Source organism: Lonchura striata, chromosome 8 (assembly GCF_046129695.1).
Source record: "Lonchura striata isolate bLonStr1 chromosome 8, bLonStr1.mat, whole genome shotgun sequence".
NCBI classification, from domain to species: Eukaryota; Metazoa; Chordata; class Aves; order Passeriformes; family Estrildidae; genus Lonchura; species Lonchura striata.
The window spans coordinates 4,140,379-4,159,280 of record NC_134610.1 but is presented as its reverse complement, the minus strand read 5'-3'; the positions used below and the strand labels follow the sequence as shown (position 1 = coordinate 4,159,280).

General features: G+C 39.8%; 1 protein-coding gene across 1 annotated transcript in view; it reads left to right on the top strand.

The window, feature by feature from the left end:
* LOC110470602 (rho GTPase-activating protein 15) overlaps nt 1-18,902 on the top strand; it is a 168,570-nt gene that overhangs the window by 137,475 nt on the left and 12,193 nt on the right. The window contains exon 9 of the mRNA XM_077784839.1: nt 7,705-7,810. Within this exon, the coding sequence (XP_077640965.1) occupies nt 7,705-7,810 (106 nt within the window). The remainder of the gene's footprint in view (nt 1-7,704; nt 7,811-18,902) is intronic.

Genomic DNA, 18,902 nt, shown 5'->3' with positions numbered 1-18,902 from the left:
AGAAAAAACACCAGAATGAATATGCAAAAATTATTTCCAGCATATCTTAAAAGTCTCTTTTTAAGCACGTAAATTTACAGTTTAAACATCTAAAAGATATCTCCAGTTTTCACTCTTCCTGGGATCTCTCCTGGCACATGGACAAGGGGCTCAATCCCTCCTCTTGGTGGCAATGCCAAGGGTGTAGGGAGGAAAGTCAGAGTGCATTTGACATCTTTGGTGGGAATTTTGCCTGGGGAAAGCAGACAACAGCTGAATAAATGTGATACAGCCCGACTTTGTGATTGTTCTGGGACAGTTCCTATTCAGCATCCTAATTTTCAAGTAAGGTGAAATCTGAGAAATGCTTTGCCACCTTGGCCCTGTGCATCCTTCCATCCTGCTGCAGGTTTGTTCATTCCCAAATTACTGTCCAGCCTCAGGTTCTCAATGACATGGAAGTATGGAGATCATAGGTGAGGATCAGAGGGATGCCAGTGCAAGCCTATCTTCAGTGGGGGCCAGGGGAGGTTGTGGAGAAGAGGGGAGCAGGGATTTCAGGAATTGGCAGTGATTCCTCGTCATGTTTCCACCACTTCACCCAAAAAAAAAAAAAAATAGTAGTGATGGTTCACTGCTGTTGTAGGGCAGATTACACCACTATGAAATCACCTCTACAGCCAAAAATAAAAAGGAGGGAGCAAAACACCTATACATAGAATAAGCAAGATTCTTGACTTTAAAGACATGTATAATCACACACCAATAGGTTAAAAAAATGCAATTAAATTTTAAATTTAAGGGGTGCATGCTGGTTTTGCCTTTGAAGACAGTTTTTTTTGGAAGTGTGAGCAACTATTTGTGTTTGGAAAGGAGTGCAGGTCAAGCATCGCAGCGCAGCCTCTCTGCTGGCTTTAACTGCTGTTGGGGAGGTGCGTTACGGCCTCGAGTTGTGCATTTGCAGAGAAAATATCACCCCGTCCAGATGCTCAAGTCTGCTCTTTCTGCTCAGAAAACCCCGCACGAGGCTCTCGTAGCGTATGAAAAACCAAGAAAAGAGCTCGGCACGTTTTCCCTTTGCATGGTAGAACTTAGAGGTGAAACACAATCATTTCAGTCTGGATCAGACTATCCTTTAGCAAAGTCCTAAGTCTAATTAACCCCCAAAATCGTCTGACAAGGTTCATTCCTCTCCGCTGCCGCCTAACTGGTTGTATGTACGCTGGGCATGCACTACCTAAGTCAGATGCTGCTTTGTTATAATTAGGGCAGCAAATTTTGTTTTCTGTTTGGTACTTGCTGTTACATATTGCATGTAATGTATGGCACTGTTAAGGGAAAAAAATTGGAGTCAAAGTGCCTGGAAAGTTAGGTCTGCTCTGTAGCACTGTGAGATTGTTGACATCTGCCGAGGTTGGAGAGCTCAGTAAGCAGGAAATGGGGTGTCACTCTGAGTGGTAGTTTACCATTATCCTGGCATCCTAATGAAGTGTCTGCAGTGCACAGAGCTTCTGGATGGCATCTTAACGCACGGCTAAGCAAAAGCACTTCTCTCCTTGTCACTGTCATCCATCTGCCTGCACCCTACTGTAGCCAATGGGATGGAACCATGCTACAATGTGCTATAAGCCATTTAGAGTTGCACATTGCATAATCAGTCCCATCAAATATGTAAAAAATGACTATTATTGGTTATTTCCCTCAAACTCTGGCACCTGGAGTTCAATACATTAAAGTTTAACTTTTCTAAGTGCTGTTTCTTCCCATTAATTCCACATATATTTTTGTTAAATGGGAGCAAGTTGCAAACTCATTGTCTTGGGTCTTGCTAGTGGATCACAAAACTTGTATGAATATTCATTGCAAATTCCACTTTATATTACAGAGGATGAATTTATCAATTGCCCAGATAGAGTGGTTTCACACAATTCTCATTTTCTTTTGCAACAACTAATTCTTAGGCATGAATAAAAAGTAAATCAATTCGGATCACAAATTGCTTATTTTCTTTATAGCTAATATTAGTTAGTTTCAACACTTCTTATAGATTTTTTTAAAAAACAGGAAAATATTTTACAATATATCTGCAATAGGGGTTTGCCACAGTGTACTGTGAGTGATTAAAATTGGGACTTTTATGTTGCATGCTGTCACATTAAAACATCCTGACATTAAAAGTGGTATGAATAAGTGATTTATCTATTAATACATTAAAAACTGTGTATCTTAGCCAGCATGACTTCCAGAATATGAAGACTTACCAAACGAAAGCAGAGTTTTGGGCAGTTGATGCGTCAGGAAGAAAAAAAAAAAAAGAAATTAAGCCAACAGAGTACTCTCTTTTAAGCAAGTTTTCATTCCCTGATAACACCAGAGCCATCAAGGACTGGGGTTAGGCATTGTGTGACAGAGCAAGCTTCTAAAATGGGCAAGAGCGAGATGAATTGGCTAAGTCGGGTGTTTATTTATACAAACAAGAGGGCAGAACATAATTTAGTTGCATCAGGAATTTTTCACAGACATTAAAACTATAGCAAACATAACAGCAGGGATGCTTGCACAGCAGCACAGTGGGGAAGCTCACAGAGCGTCTGCCCACACTCTGGCTGGCTGTAGCCAGCGCCATAAGTCTCACAATTTCATTAGCACTCGAAAATCCACCTAAACCACCCCGTTCCGATTAAAAAAAAAAAAAATAAAAGGAATGAAATAAACAACCAAAAAAAAAAAAACCAAACCAAACAGGAAAAAAAGCCCCAGACAAGAGCCGTCTTTCTCTCGGCAGCCGAATCAGTTGAGAATTGTTGGAAAAACTCTTGGCAGGCAGATTTTGCTGTAGCAACAGTGTGTGACGTTTTAACCACAGCAGAAATCTTATCCAAAAAAACAGAACAAGGTGAGAAGAGCCTGCAAGAAAATCAGGGAAAACCATGACTAAAAAGCCAACAATAACAAAAGGTGGCAGATCAATAGTTTGATATTTTATGCAGGATCATAAATCACTGGGTTTTTTTCAGCAGTTCAGCCGTGAGGCTTGAAAGCATAAAATGAAAGCATGGCTTGTGATAAAATTAGGCATTAATGTGAAGCATAAATGCCATTTAACATTAAACATGCACAAGCCACCGAAATGCCTGGAAAAAGGGAAATGGGTGCTATAGTAAAACTATACAAAGTAAATCAGACGTGAATAATGCAGCAGGTCTGAGGAGGGTCATGGGTCAGACCCCAGTACCTTACAAAATAATGAATGCACGTCAGGTTAGAGACATCCATCCCTTCCTAACCAACGTGAGTTATTGGAGATAAACCCTGGACTTCCTGTTCTGAACAAAGTGGCTTGTTGTAAACATCTATGTCTATTTAAAATTAATGATTAAAAGAAACATTCGGTGGGATTCTCTTAAGTATTCTTTATGGACACGAGTGCTAAAGGTTACTTTCTTCATTCATTTTTACCCAGCCACTGTTAATGTTAGAGACACGTCATGTTTTCTTCTGTGGCCAAATGTTTATCCAAAGCTCATTTACAAAAGGGCTTATATAATAGTAAGAGGGTTTTTTCAATGCATACTTCATTTAGATATAAACAAGAGAGCATCCCCACAGTTTTGCTCTGTTAAAGGGAGCCAGCCCTATTTTTAAAGACAGTAACCCAAATTCTAAATATATTTTCTATGATTCTTTTACATGGCAAAACCATCTGTGATTCACTTAAGAGTATCCTGATCTGCTGAAATTATCCCCTACGTCTCCCAAAATTTCCCCATAAAATGCAAAGAGGATTAGCCCTCCTCTCATTCTTTATTTGTGATTATGATGACTTTCCCTTCCAAAATTTTCATGGGAAAAAGAGAGTCTAACTTTCCTAAATTATTTTTTCCTCTCAGATTTTCACCAATTCTTACAATAAAAAGAATGTAATTAAAACCAATATTGTTTCTTTTTATCACAATTGCTCTGCTTCCTTTTCTAGATTTAGCTGGAAAATTTAACAGCTGTTCAAAGTGTTTTCCTTCCTTTTCACCCTGCACTGCTGGGTTTCATGATACAGCACAGGGAAAGGGGATAACTTTTTCCCCACCTATTTTTAAAAAGCCATGTTTAAGGATTTCCTCCCTACACTTGTGCAAGGTAAAGAGAAAAACCTAAAAAAAAAAAAAATATCTTTGTACTCAGAAATCTGAAAGGGAAAAATTTCTAGGAATGTGGAAATGAAGGCATTACAGAAATAAAGCAAATACATAGGTATTGCAAATGAAACATAAGATCTTGCATCTGATCTGTTAAATATTCCATCAACAAGGTCAAGAGTAAAGACAAGCCCAGCCACAAAAGCTGAAGCGAGAGTAAGCTTTAATAAAAAAAATGAACAGTTTATCCTCTTCAGCTTCTCAAGTGGAAAAACAAATTCTTTTATACCAGAGAAAAATCAAGCGTGTATAGAGCATTTTAAAAAAACACCGATACCAACCATTTTAATGAAAGAATACCCAATATTTTCATGGAACTATAAAAGGGAGCAAGACTAAGTGTTATGGCAAAAAGCCTGGGCTCAGCAGCTTTGTGTGGGAAATGGTGAAATGTGACTGTGATTTATAATGAGAAAAGGTATCTACAACATACAATTTTCTACCTAGCTGCAAATAATAATTCATAGTGATGTCCCTTCCAGATAAAATACCTTTGCAATGTAGGACTCATGTGGTAAAATGATCATGATAAATGTCAGACCAGTGCAGGTAACGGCTTTACAAACCATTAAGATTAGCTGGCTCTTTTTTTTTGATGATAACAGTAACCATGCTGTGACTCTATGTGGTAATAATATCTCAGTACTGATAAATGCCAGAGCCAGGCAGAGGTGTTTATCATTCCCAGTTCAGAAATGCTGACTAAAGTTACCACATGTTGCCTGGTTTTTCTTCTTTTACAATAGACTAACAATTAACAAATAGACCAATGCACAACATAATTTTATGCAATATTTCTATGGTTTTTGTGTTTTATTGCCTATCTAAATTTCCCCTATGTTCCAATACTGATGACTTTGGTATAGTAAGCCCTCAAACAAAGATTTCTACTCTTGCTGTTCTCTCAATAAATAACTTTTTTTATAAATTAATACTGGGGGAGAGGGGGATTGCTATTTCATCTCCTTTACAAATACACCTCACTGTGAGCAGCAGAGGGTGCAGAGATGTGGTTCCCCTATTTGGTATCTGTGTTAATCAACACAGAGCAGAAACACTTCCGTCAAGAGAACACGATAAAGTTTCACTGTACAACACTTCCCTGTAAATGTTCTGCAACAGACAAAGAGTGAGACCTTTCTTCTACTGTGTTTGTCCCTGCCTCAGTGTCTCAGTTCCACTCAAGTCCAATGAATTTCCGGGGCGGGGGAGTGGCGAAACAAACAGAATTAAAAATTAAACTACTTGAGAAACTTTATTTGTGAAGTTGCAGGAGAGGGAATGCAGCCTAAATAAAAATAAAAATAAAAAATAAAAAATAAAAATAAAAATAAAAATAAAAATAAAAATAAAAATAAAAATAAAAATAAAAATAAAAATAAAAATAATAATAATATAAATATAAGTAATCTAGTGAGAACATAACAGGTCTTATCATGGCACGGCGTGTCCAGAGAAGGGCAATGGAGCTGGGGAAGGGGCTGGGGCTCATGGGGTTGCTCTGATGAGGAGCAGCTGAGCGAGCTGGATGTGTTTAGCCTGGAGAAAAGGAGACTCGGGAGGCACCTTAGTCCCTCTCTGCAACAAGCTGACAGGAGGTTGCAGCAAGGTAGAGGTTGGTCTTTTTCCCCAGGTAACAAGTCCCAGATTGAAAGGAAATGGCCTCAGGTAATGCCAGGAGAGCTTTAGGTTGGGTATTAGGAAAAAACTTATTCATTAAAGGGATGCTAAGCATTGGAACAGGCTGCCCAATGCAGTGGCTGAGTCACCATCCCCAGAGGGATTTAAAAGCCACGTGGATGTGGCACTCGAGGACATGGCTTGGTGGTGGACTTGGCAGTGCTGTGGTAAAGGCTGGACTTGGATCGTGGAGGACTTTTCAAAACCAAATGATTCTGTAATTTCTTCTATGTCCACCAAGCAGCACAAATTAGAAGCCCTGAGAATTTGCACTCCCTTCCTATAATAGATTAACTTCTGCAAATTTCATATAATTTTCATTTGTAGCTTCAGACCTATTTCCACTGGGCAGTTCACCCAGAGAACAAAACTGAGCAGTAGTAATGGCTTGTGGCAGAAAATACCAAGGGATGACTGCACTGCAAGACTGAGGGAGGTTGTGCTGTTCAGAAGTTAAGGATTTTTGTAGGTCAAACCAAAACAAGAGAGGAATACACAGGTGTGCTCTTCATTTATATTTAACTTCATTATCTCTATTGAGTCCATAAGAAAGTTTGGTGTTTTGGTTTTTTTTACTGGAAACTAATACCTGTGCACTGCCTACTTTTCGGTCTTTGTCTTCCATGTCTATATGATTGTTAAAATTAAAAACAATCTCAATATAAAACATCTCTATCTGTGGGTATGAAGTATTAATCTCAGCAGGAATAAGCAACACATGCTGAGGAAGGAATATTATCCTAGTAATTTTAATTTTTAAATTAAGCTTGATTGCAGGAAAATTTTAACATGAATTTTTTTTTGGTGAAACCTTTAAATCAAGTCACTAATCACCACGTATGCTTATGCAGCACCTACTGCAACTGGGATTTAATCCTGATTGAGATCTCTGAGTGCTAGGGTAATATGAATATTAAAGAGGAACATATACGAAGAATGATAGGTGATAATTAAATCATAGATGATAAGATCAGAAAAGTGTTCTCAGGTTATCTAGGGCATGTAACATGCAAGATGTTTTCCCTACGTCAGACCTACTGGTACCTTATCTAATCTGTTCCTAAATGAAAGAACAGTTGTACATGACTTTGCTTCAGTTGCAACATCTTAGGCAAATCGATGAAAATATCAGCCAAACCTTTCCCACAAAACTATGAATCATGGTAAAACAGGAAGGCATACCTTAACAGAAATGGCAGAACTGTTCTTATCACCCCAAAGGAGAGATTGAACTCCTTAGTGCTATATTCTTTGTTACTAATTTTAAGTTCAAAACACTTTTTTTCCTGCAGAAATTCCAGTTCTGGGGTATTATAGCTATGAGAAAACATCTACAGTGGAACACTTTTTTGAAATAATTTTTCACAAGGTTGGACAAATAAAAACAATAGCAAATTTTATATTTCCCTATATGATGGGGCGTTAAAGACAGATTCATAAATATACTGGATTTAATTATGATGAATAAAAAAGAACAACAAGGATTACATAGAAAATGTACCTACTACAGAAGTTGCACCACTGGACAAATGTAATTCCAAAGGATAATTCCATTTAAGATGTAGGTCTCTTACTTCTTAGAGGTATTTGGTCTAAGGAAGGTGTTCTATCAGTCTAATAAAATAAGTTAAAAGCAAAAAAAATATTTTTCTGTAAACCAGAAAATTCTTTCTTAAGATGAACAGATAACTTTTAATCATTGTAAACTACTTTTGTTCTCTGTTAAGGTGAAAGAAGGTATGAAATATTCTGGTTTTAACCATGTATTCATGATGACTTTTCTTGTACCAGCACTGTGCAAAGCAATGCCCTAATGTGGCCCTCAATTAGTTATTTTCTTTTTTTTCTTTAGAAATCCAGGACAACGCCACTCGCATCAAATGCATAAGGAGCCTGGTAAAGAAGCTCCCTAGACCCAACTATGACACGATGAAAATCCTTTTTGAACATCTACAGAAGTAAGTAGAACGATGGTATTGACAGATCAGTAATTTTAAAAAAGGAATCGGAATGTGGCGTCATAATCTTATTGGAAGTGTCATCCAAAATACCAAAGATAATTGCATCCTTTGGCAAAATTAAGCATGATTTATGGTATCTATTTATATCTTATTCCTGAACAAGAAATCAGGATGTCCAAGCAAAATCCCAAATTTTAACTCAAGTAGAAAGTAGGACAATTCTGTTTCCTCCAATGCAGTCAAAAACATTGGGATTACCATGTTACAGGTGCATTGAATTGGGCAAATGCAACATGTTCCAGATTGGATTCTCCCATTTTGATTGAAGAAATGGCCTTTTGGATGGTCATGGTTTGAACACTGAGGTCCCTGCTGTTCAATCCCCTGTACTGTCCATGTACAGCCTCACTCAAGAAAACACAGCGAGTGCTCTTGTCCCTCACAAGGAGCTTGTGACAACACAGAACACCTAAGAAGTGCTAAGGAAATATTTGGAAGTGCACCTTTGCTCTCCTAATGTTGCTGAGATACCACAGAGGCAGAAAAACAGCCCTGTGAGGTTGCCCCTCATCACTGCCCTGTGGTTTCCACACTCCCTGAGCTGAGTTTTCAAGAGATGTTGACCCAAAAAATCAACCCAGGGTGTCACAATTACCTCAGGTTTTCTTCTTGTGCTTCATGGCATTAACAGCAAAAGTGTGCACAGCTGACATGGCTCACTCAGACACCCACCAGAGCTGTTTGACCTGCAGGATGGCCAGGGAGGCCTCAGAGCAGGGATATAGAAAAGGCAGGGTCCTGTGACCCTATTCCTCCTTGCTGTTGGCACTACCAATGCTGGTTTTTACAGTCACTTTTCAGCCAAACTACCCCTAAAACTGAAGGAACATCAGGATCTGGGCCCCATCAAGGCACAGAGGACTATTTCATCCCAGGAATGATGTACTGACCCCAGTGAGGGAGTGATAAAGGCTCCAAATCAAAGACCGTTCTGAGCTTATAATGAATGATGCCTTTATAGTGACCATTTCTTGGCATGTGCATGTAAGAGATGTAGATCCTTTATCTTGTTTTGCAGCTTCCAGCTGAAATGGCAAAATGAAGTCCATATAGTTGTGGGAATGTGGAATGTCCCTATTTCATTAGGCATGGAAGGATTTTAAACAGTCCATAAAATGACTGAGTTTGGCCTTGCAGAAAAACAGTTTTCTGTGTGTTCATTTGATGCACTGTGTGCACACATTCTCTCCTTCAGCAGGTTATCTAGAGAAGGATGATAATTTATTACTGGCAATGGAAGAATAATAAGGGAAATTATTTCCTGGGAAGAACACTAGTGCAAGGAGTGGGTACATGCTGTCAGCACAGATATGCCATATAGAAAATTTACTGCACTCTGTGTGGCATTGATCTTAACCTGAAAAAGTTTTGTTGCCGTGTCTTAGGGGAGAGATATCAGGTATACACAATAAGTCTTTGATCTCGTAGTTAAATCATTTGATTGAGACTTGGGAGACGTGGGTTCAGTTCTTGGCTTTGACCGGATGTTCTGGGTGACCTTGGGTAAATCATTTAATCTCCCTGTGCCTTGGTTCCTTGTTTACAAAATGATGATAATACTTCCTTTGTCTGCCTTGGCTTTTTAGAGCATAATCTATTTGGTACAGCAATTGTTTCCCGCTGTGGATGTGTAGAATAACTGGTGAAACTGGACCCACACTGGTGGTTTTTTGGAGAAAAGAAAACAGAAGGAAAAATAAACCTGCTAAAATAGAGGAAATAAAATACCAATAGTTTATAATGCAGAGGTACACCGAGGCAACACAGTGGCACAGAGTGATGGAAGGCAGGAAGATGTGACAGTGGAGCCATTTGGGGGTTTAAGCATTAGGGAAGCAATTGTCTGAGTCTCTCTGAAGAAGGTCAATCTTCTTCTCTGCCTCAAACACATCCTCAGGAAAAAATAGGGCTATTCCATAAGCTTTGCTCCACTGATATGGAAGCGACAGTAGAAAAGATACTGAAAGCAAAAAAAAAAAAAATCCCCCCAAAAATAAAACATATGTGCTCTCTTGAACTTGTTGGTGCTAAAGAGAGTCTGAATGATCTCATGACTCCATAAATAAGAATGAAGTAGTCTACTTACATTTTCAATAATTATGTGATGCTTATATTCTGCAAATAGAGACAATGTTTGTTTGTTTTAATCAGCCCAGGAAGCACAACTTGTTTGCAGAGGTTACAAAATGTAGAGTTACATTAATTTTGGGGACACTCTTCAGAAGAGCAGTGTCAATGTCCCTCAGCATGGACTTGCACCACCCCCTTTGATCACAGGATTTTCGCAGGGCAAGTTACAGGAGTTTCAAAAGTTTCTGATTAGTTGGAAAAATAACTAAACTGGCTTTATTTGAGGCATATTACTGTTTCTATATTTGCTGATTGAGATGGATGTTCTTGCCCACTGTTGAACTGGTCTTAAGGGGGTTCTGCTGGGGAGAAGATGAGGGATTGCAGCTATGCTGTTTACATGGCATTCCTCCTTTTTCTCCTACCCTTCTCCTGCTCCTTTCTTTCCTGTCAGACAGACAGAACAAGGCTACACACACCTGGACCGTGGGGCTGTTCAAGCCTGTGACTTCTATACAGCCCGTGAGAGCATCTGTCTCACTGACATTCAGCATGACAATCCAACCTTTGCCTTATCCTAAACTGTTCTGCAGCAATCCAGTCTGTAGGAGCAGGTCCAGAGCCAGCAGAAATAACAATGAGAAATGCACTTCAGAAGGGTCCTCCTTAGAAACCCAGAGAAAGCATGTGATGAGAGAGTCTGTGAGAAAGCAGGGATTAACATATGAGCCATGTATCTCTCTTCAACCAAGCTCTCTGAAGCTGTAAGAAGTCACAGTGCACTGTATGCAGCCCACAGGAGGTGGATAAAAAGCAAAGTTGGGGCTGCAGCACCTGTTCTTTCAAGTATTTTTTTTGCATTTGATGGGAAAAACCACAACCCACTGACATCCCTGTTCATCTTTCAATGAATTCTCTTCTACTTAAAAGCAAAACAGACAAAATCTGGGGCTGAACAGACATATCACATAGCTGTTGTCAGTCTAATTCCATAAGGAATTGTTCCATTATGACTCATGCTGGAAATAATTGAGCACAACTGCTATTAGGCTATTCATTCTTCTTCCCAAAGATGAGCAAACCAAACAAATAGACTTTATACAGGAAAGAAACAGCAAAATCCCAACCTGAGTAGAAGAGCTACAGAATAAAGGGCTACAGAAAACAGCCCGTTCTACTCAAACATGTTTAGAGAATATTTGCTTGCTCTGTACAGCCCATGTATTTCTGCCCCATACACCGCTTCCACAGGTGTCCTCTCTTTCCTCTTCCTTACTCACATATGATTTTTACTCCCAAACAAAGTGAGCAAATCACAGGTACCAGCTACAACTGATGAACCTTTCTGGTCCCATTTTTTGGGTGAACACAGGACATCAAATGATGCAGAAACCTTGTCTTGACTCTTTGCACAAACATGAACTGAGCACCATGAATCCCTATCTGAGAAACTATTTTATGTACCCGATAATTTACTCACAGAATTGGAATACAAGTTAGGCAGAAGGAGAATTTCACTCTATGTAGCATTTTATGACCTGTTTTCACCACAACACCTTGAGGTAGCTGTTGCACACCCATTGGGAAACTGAGGCACGGGAAGTTTAAATGACTTAAAGTCTCAGGATAAACCAGCAACACAATTTAAAAACCTGAATGGGTTTTTTTTATTTGAACAGAAGCTTCTCCAGTGACCACAGATCTTCTCATTTCTCCCTCATGCAAAATGCATCAGGGAGGAGGAACACCCTGGCTGGGCTCTCAGCGCTGCGCTCTGAGCTGGCGAAGGCGGACACGCACTCCCTCCAGGAGCTGTGTGCCTGCGCTACACAGCACTGTGCCTGAGCTCATGAGCTGTGCTTATTAATGTTAAATTAATGAATCTCAGCCTGCTCTGCTTATTAGGTTGAGCTCCGTGCCACCACGAGGCAGCTCTGCGACTCCCAGACCCGAGCTGTGGCACATCTGACCAGGCTGGAGCACAGGGCAGCCGCGCTCCGCTCTGCTGTCCCCATCCGTGTGGGCACCCCTGCAAAAGGAGGTGTCAGAGACAAAAAACCTTCTCCTTGCTCCTGATTTCCCTGCACAAAGGCAGATAATGTGCGCTATTTACAAAACTATAAAAGGGATGTTGAAATAATTAAAGGGGAAGGCAGGGGCAGTTCCCATCCCTCTCCCTTACGTGGGAAGCACGGAACCCAGATGCCCAACTGTGGAAGATATTCTTCCAGCAGCAGCATCTGCCTCCTTGGCAGGCACTTCAGGCAAGTTGTCTGGGGAGCTCTGCAGTTGCCTCTTGGTTTATCACGTGGATCTGTTAATGTGCCCTATCTGGCTGGCTTGTCCAGGCAGGAGCTGATTTGTTTTAATTCACCTTTGAATCCAAGAAACTCCCATTTATTTTGCTCCATTTTTCCCATACTCTACATAGCATGGCAAGTAATTTTCAGATGCCATCCAGGCTTTCTGCCCTTTCAGAGGGAGAATGATGATTTTCTCCCTGATTGTCTTCCCCCTCTGTCCAAATTCTTCATTCTTACTATTAATTGTTTGCATTGATTTCACTGGAAATATGGTCCTCATCAAAGGTACAACTATATGTCTAAGACAAACCCCCTAGCTTTTGTTAGTTTATTATCTTAAAAAATCATAGGTATTAATCTTCAGCTGTTTTGACAAAAAAACCCAAACCTCCCCCATGTTCATAGGTCTGTGAACAGGATGAAAACATCCAACCTTCACAAACAGTGGGGAGGAGCAGTCCCCCCACCTCAAACTTCACAACCTTTGGCAGCAACATTCTGAAAAGCCAAGTTTTTTTCAAACAATTAAGCAGACTTGCTTCTACCTATTAAAAACTAAGAGAAAAAAAGAAAAGAAGAAAGAGAAAAGAAAATGAAGCAGGGCCATGCATAGCCAGCATCCCACAGTAGCCTGCACACCAGGACACAATGACAATGTGATGACAAATCCAGCAGCAGTACCCAGAACTCTGAGGGAAAACCAGAACATGAAGTTAAAGTACAGCATATAGTAATGCTGTATGGGATGTCTGCAAACATTTTTTTTTTTCCCTCCAAAGCTGGTGGAAGGAAGATGTAGCAAACATATGTGATTTTTGCTTGCTAAACTACGTGTCATATCAGCAGTTTTCAGGCAGGCTCACATAATAAATGTAGGCTCAGGAGAGCCCTTTTCTCACATAGAAAAAGAACATTACACTGAGACCTGTGCAAGTTTTCTATTAAGAAAAAAAATAATAATAAAGGTAAAATCTACTGAAAACAAAAAACAATTCCCAAAATGGAAATATTATTAAAAAAAAAAAAAATCTATCTGGGAAACCTCAGTGAATCTGTGGAAGACCTACAACCCAAAATGTGGAATGGACACAAGTTTTCCCTCAGGAAAAACACACAAATTTAGAAAGGTGCAGAAGCCCTTAAATGAAGGCACAAGAAAGACTGTTTGTTGAAATTATTTCCTGAATCAAGACCTTTCTTTATAATCAGGCAACTCATGAGCAGGTTTTGGTTTTCAGCCATGGGACAGCAGCAGGGAGAAAAGTTTAACTGTGCTCCTACAAGCTTTGGGGGAGCAGCTACTGGAAATGTGAGGAAGAGAAACACCCTCCTGCATCAGAGGAGTAAGTAGGTGAACTGACCAGTTACATAAAAGACTCAGGTATACCTGACTGGCATTTTAAAATTAATATGACATGATTTAACAATCTTTTAACTTGAGAAGGGTAATTATATATTGAGATGTGCTTTTAGGCACGTGCTTTTCTCAGTCTCAACTATGGAAGAGTTTTACAAAGGAGCTGGAGAAATGCCAACACTCATCCTATTTTCCACAGCTTCCCGAGGCTCATTTTGGGGGAAGGAGAAGAATTAAACCCTTTTCCTCTCTGTTAAGCACACATCAGTCTACTACTCACCCTTTGGAAGTAACTGGACAAAAGAAAATATGCACCACGCACAAGTGTGCACAAGACAGGAGTAATAGTAGATTTTGGGTTAAAGGCAAAAAAAAAAAAAAAAAAACAAATCCAGTCTCTCAGAAGCATCTTTGAGCATTTTGTTGAGCATTTTGATTTTGCACTTTTTGGGGTTGGGGTGACCTGCTACCGAGGGTTTTGCAGTCATGCCAAATCCTGCTCTTCGAGGAATAAGAAAGTTTACAAAGTTTAGTTCTTACCCAAATAATACCTTACTGCTTAGTGCTTTTAACAAGAAGCATGATGAGTAATTAAAGCCACATTTTCACCCCTTGCTTCCATCTATTTCCTATTTCCACAACTGTATTTAAAAATATAAACCCTGATTTTCATAACAGTCAGGCAAATAATTGCACTCGGTACTCTTCAATGCTACCAAGTACTGAACTGGTGTATCAGCAAATAACAGAATGATAAAAATAATTAACATAGTTTTAATTTAAATATTTATGACACAGTTGACTCTGGCAGCACGGCACCATTGTGCTGAGTGCAGTACACAAATCCTGATAGATAGAGCCCCTGTTTCCAAGAGCTCCTATTGTTCATCCCACATTACTCAATATCAAACAATCTCAAAAAAGCTTTTCAAACATTAATTAAATCTCCTAACTTCCTTTTCAGGTCAGTAAGTTTTATTATCCTAGTTGTGTAGATAAAGAAAGTGAGGAACGGAGAGGGTGAGGCACTTTCCCACCACGACACAGCCAACACTTCTCACTTCCACTCTCTGCTTGCTCCCCATTCCCCCATGGAGCCCCCCAAGCCTTTGAAGGCTCATCCATGTGCTGTGGGTGTACGTGTGCATCTGGCCAGCACATCCCAGGCTGGGCTGGTTACTGCTAAGGACTCTTCAGCTAATCAGGACCACGTGAGAATCCTGCTTCTGGTTTGCACTCGCATCAGCTTTAGCAAAATATCACCAGCGGAGTAAATTTATGGGATTTTGTAACCTCTTAATACGGCTTGGGGGGGGGGTTAGTGTTCATTTCAGCTCAAATTCTTTCTTGTTGGCCAAAATTAGGAATGCTCAATTCATTACAATGACTCTGTCCCCACCCCCCCTTTTTTTTTTTCTTATTTTATTAGGGCAGATTGGGCCCTAACACACTAATGTCCACAACAAGGTCATCAAAGGGTAAATTGCAATGCTTTTCATTTTTGTGCCTAAAGATACATGATTTTTCTCAGAATTAAGGTTGTGAAATAAGTAATTTGTTTGAAGTTTCTCAGATATTCATTGGAACTTTTAAAAAGACGAAACAAAATAAAAAAGGCTTTAAGGCCAAAATGTCGGCATTCTGTGTAAAATAATTAATATAACACAATAGGATCTATTCTACTATTGATTGAAAGGGAATTTATGCAGGTAATTCATTAAGGCTAGTTGGATTTTGGCATGTAAATCCCCCAGCACTTTGATGGGAAAACAGACCCTGATTTTTTTTTTCCTTAATAAGCTATAAAATACATGATTTTCAGTTGCAAAATCATAAAAAGCCAAAGCAAATACCTGAACAACTAGGGCCCTGCTCTGTAAGGGCTCTGGAATGATATTAGATCAAATCCTTTTTCACACACTGCAAAAGATACAACAATCATTTCAATCACCGTGTTAAGAGAATCAATACAATTTTTCCTTCCAGAGAATGGTACTTTACATTCCAATATTTGCAGGCTATCACCTTCATACATCTCTTTTTGTGGTCAAGTGCATGATTGCTACTTCTGACAGGGTATTGGCCATTTTCTTATGAACTACAAATTCTTGTAAATAAACCAATCTGAAAAAAAAAAAAAAAAAAAAAAAAGAAGAGGAAATCTGTGGACTGGAATGCACTCTACTTGTAATGGGAACAAAAAGCTGGCAATGAAATATAAACCTAAATCACAGCAGAATGACCTACTTTAAGGCATTTGCCAAAGAGACAGTGTTTTAGACAGCTCCTCTGAAGTAGCGTCTTTATGTCTATGCCATCTGCAGATTTATTATTGTGCTTTAGAAAAAAAAAAAAAAAAGAAAAAAATAAAAAAAAAAAAAGGAAAGAAAAACCTACAGTATGCCTGAACAAAACTCAGCTTCATCTATAGAAAGATTCCAGTACTGTGGGCACCACACCCACACCTACTGATGTGGTCCAAGTTTTTTCTTTAGAGGCACCTAATTAAGAAACCCTGACTCATTTACATGGATATGTTTGATCTAAATTACACTCCAAACCACACCAAATTAGGAGCATCTGTGAATGAGAAGTGTTTGTTCCCAGTGCCTGGTAGAACAGGGCCAGTTCTGGACGGCACATGTTCAAGTGACGAAAAATATTTCAGATGTAACATACTTCTGAGACCCACTTTTCCACTAATAATTCATAATGAGTTAAACCAGTATCTCTGCTTCAGCAATTATTTCAGGCTGGGGGAAAAAAAAACGTAATTTTACTTTTTAAAAGGAAGGGTGGGGGTGAAAGCAGGAGTGAGCAACCACCTAGTTTGGTGGGGAATTAACACAACCATTAGTTACAATTTAAATCTGTGCAGTGCATTTGTTTTCAGATATATACTTTACACCTAAAGCCTGGATTGAAGGAAAGTATAAATTAATGATTGGTTGTTGTTCACAAACAAGACCTTCTGCCTTGGTGAATGGTCTTCCCTCATTAATCAGTTTTCCAGAGGAGTCCGGGTGGAAGGCAGGGTCTCAGCCCAAAGATGCAACACCCTACATAAATAGTAAAAAAAATTCAAGACCACCAGATTTGAGAGTGATGCCTCCCTTTCCAGGCTGCACTGCTGGTGGTTGACTGTGCCTGCTTGCAGCCCAGAAAGCCACTCTGTACAAAAACGGGTCCTGTGGCAATTAGGAAACTTTTATCTCGCTTTCCCATCTCCCACTAAGAGCGAGCAGGGGGAGCTGCAGAAGCCACTGGTTGCTGCTTTGCCGCCTTACTGGCAAACTGAATAAAAAATAGCCTTACTCTCACTCTAAGCAGCCCAAGAACCAAGGAGTGTAAATCCGAATTCCACGCTGGGTTTGCAATTCCCAGCCCACTGGCGCAATTTGGCATGACCTTTGGATTTGGCCCATAGTGTTTGGCAGCCACCTTTTATTCTTCCCATTTTTTATACTTTGTGAATAGTCCAAGTTACATAATGCCAGTGACAATTTGTTTATGGCGAGCGTTGGAGTCACTGTTTTATGATTACATTCAAACTTTAAGCCACATTTTGACATCTAAGGATCATCTTGCATTCTCATGTACTCTATACAATGAAGGTTTGTGTTCCAGTGAGGAGCAGGGGGGAGGAACTTTATAAATAACATGACTCCTTTTGTCTGAAGAGATTTTAATACATTTGTCTGATCTACTGTTTTTGCAGTAGCTCGAATATAATTTGAATATATTAATATTTTCAGCAACTGTGCTGAGAGAGCCCAGTTAATAACTTATGCATGGGTGTATAGATACACTTCAGACAGAGGTAGTTTTTAGCCCTTATGTTGGTAATACTTAGAAACACACAATGAAAGAGCCTGTTCTTTCCTCCTCTTTGTTGTGGGCATGCATTGTGATGGTATGGAGCCAGTGTTCTTTCTGTTGTCTACACAGCCTGGATTCAATAAGCAGTTATATATGCATATTATGACAATGTGGTCAAGGAAACCAGATTTTTTTACTATACCTTCATGTGCCTGTACAGTATAAAATCTGGTATTTATTTTTCTTGTCCTCATTCAATATGTTAACAAAATCATAATTTGATACAGGTTATGTTCACTTTATAATTAAAATTATAGAGTTAGATGAAAATACAGCAAGATGTTGCTGAATGGAAAATATTTATCTTTTTGTACATTACGCATTATGGTGCTATGTAAAATCATAAATCTGTGAAGCAGCTCTCTCCAGCCAATTTGCCTTCTCCCCTGGTCCACAAGATGCTCCCAGTTACCTCCTCTAAGCTGAGGGTCCTACATCCACCTGAGCCCTGACATTAGATAACACTGCCACATCCTCTCCAGAGCTTTGCTGTGGTCTTCCAGAAGAAGACCCCTTGCCATGGCGATAAGCCAAGAAAAAGGAATTCAGAAAAGTTTTGTAATTTTTCCAGCTCCTCCTGTAGCTCTCTCAGAACCTTCACGGAAAAAGCACAAAGTTTTTTACACCATGTTCTCTGTGTCAGCACTAGACTCAGGCTCCCCAGACCACCTCAGGACAGCACTTCATCCATCTGGAAACTGTTCTCACCTCCCAGATCATTGCCATCCACACTGCCAAGTGCAGGCCTTCACCAAACACCATCAGCAGCCACCATACAGGCAGCCTAGGGCATATGGGACAGCCCTAGAGCATATGGAAGCTTTCCAGTAAGTGAAGTTTACTGGGAACATCAGTTTGCCTTGTTCAAACTCTCAACCCAGAGAGGATTTCCACAGGGATGTGGCAGCAGTAGTAGCAGGCAACTTTAACTACCTCAGACAACCCAGATTGTTTCCATGTCTGGATAAGGGTCTCATAAAAGTGTCATCAGGATAAGGAGTTTTCATTCCTTCAGAACATCTACCCCTGGAAGTCACTGCAGCTGCTCCGGACTCAGAGTCAACCCTGAGATTTCTATCACAGGGCACATTTCAAGTCTCGTTGAAGACATTTTGGATCTCACCTGACCTCTATGGTGAGGAGCTGCTTAACCTTTCCTTTCCAAATTACACAGTAAGAGCTTTCCATTACTTCTCATATTAAATTAAGTTTATCCAGCTCTGCATCCTGAAACTACAATGTGTGCTTGCTATAAGAGGCACTTTCTAAGCTTGTAAATCCATTTACAAACATTCACATCAGGCCAGACTTTTTCTGCTGGAGAGGGAGCACCTACAGAGAGGTGTCCTGGAATCCTTCTACTGTGTGAGTCGTCCAAAGACTGATGACTGATATCAGGACCTTGATATCAACAGCAAGA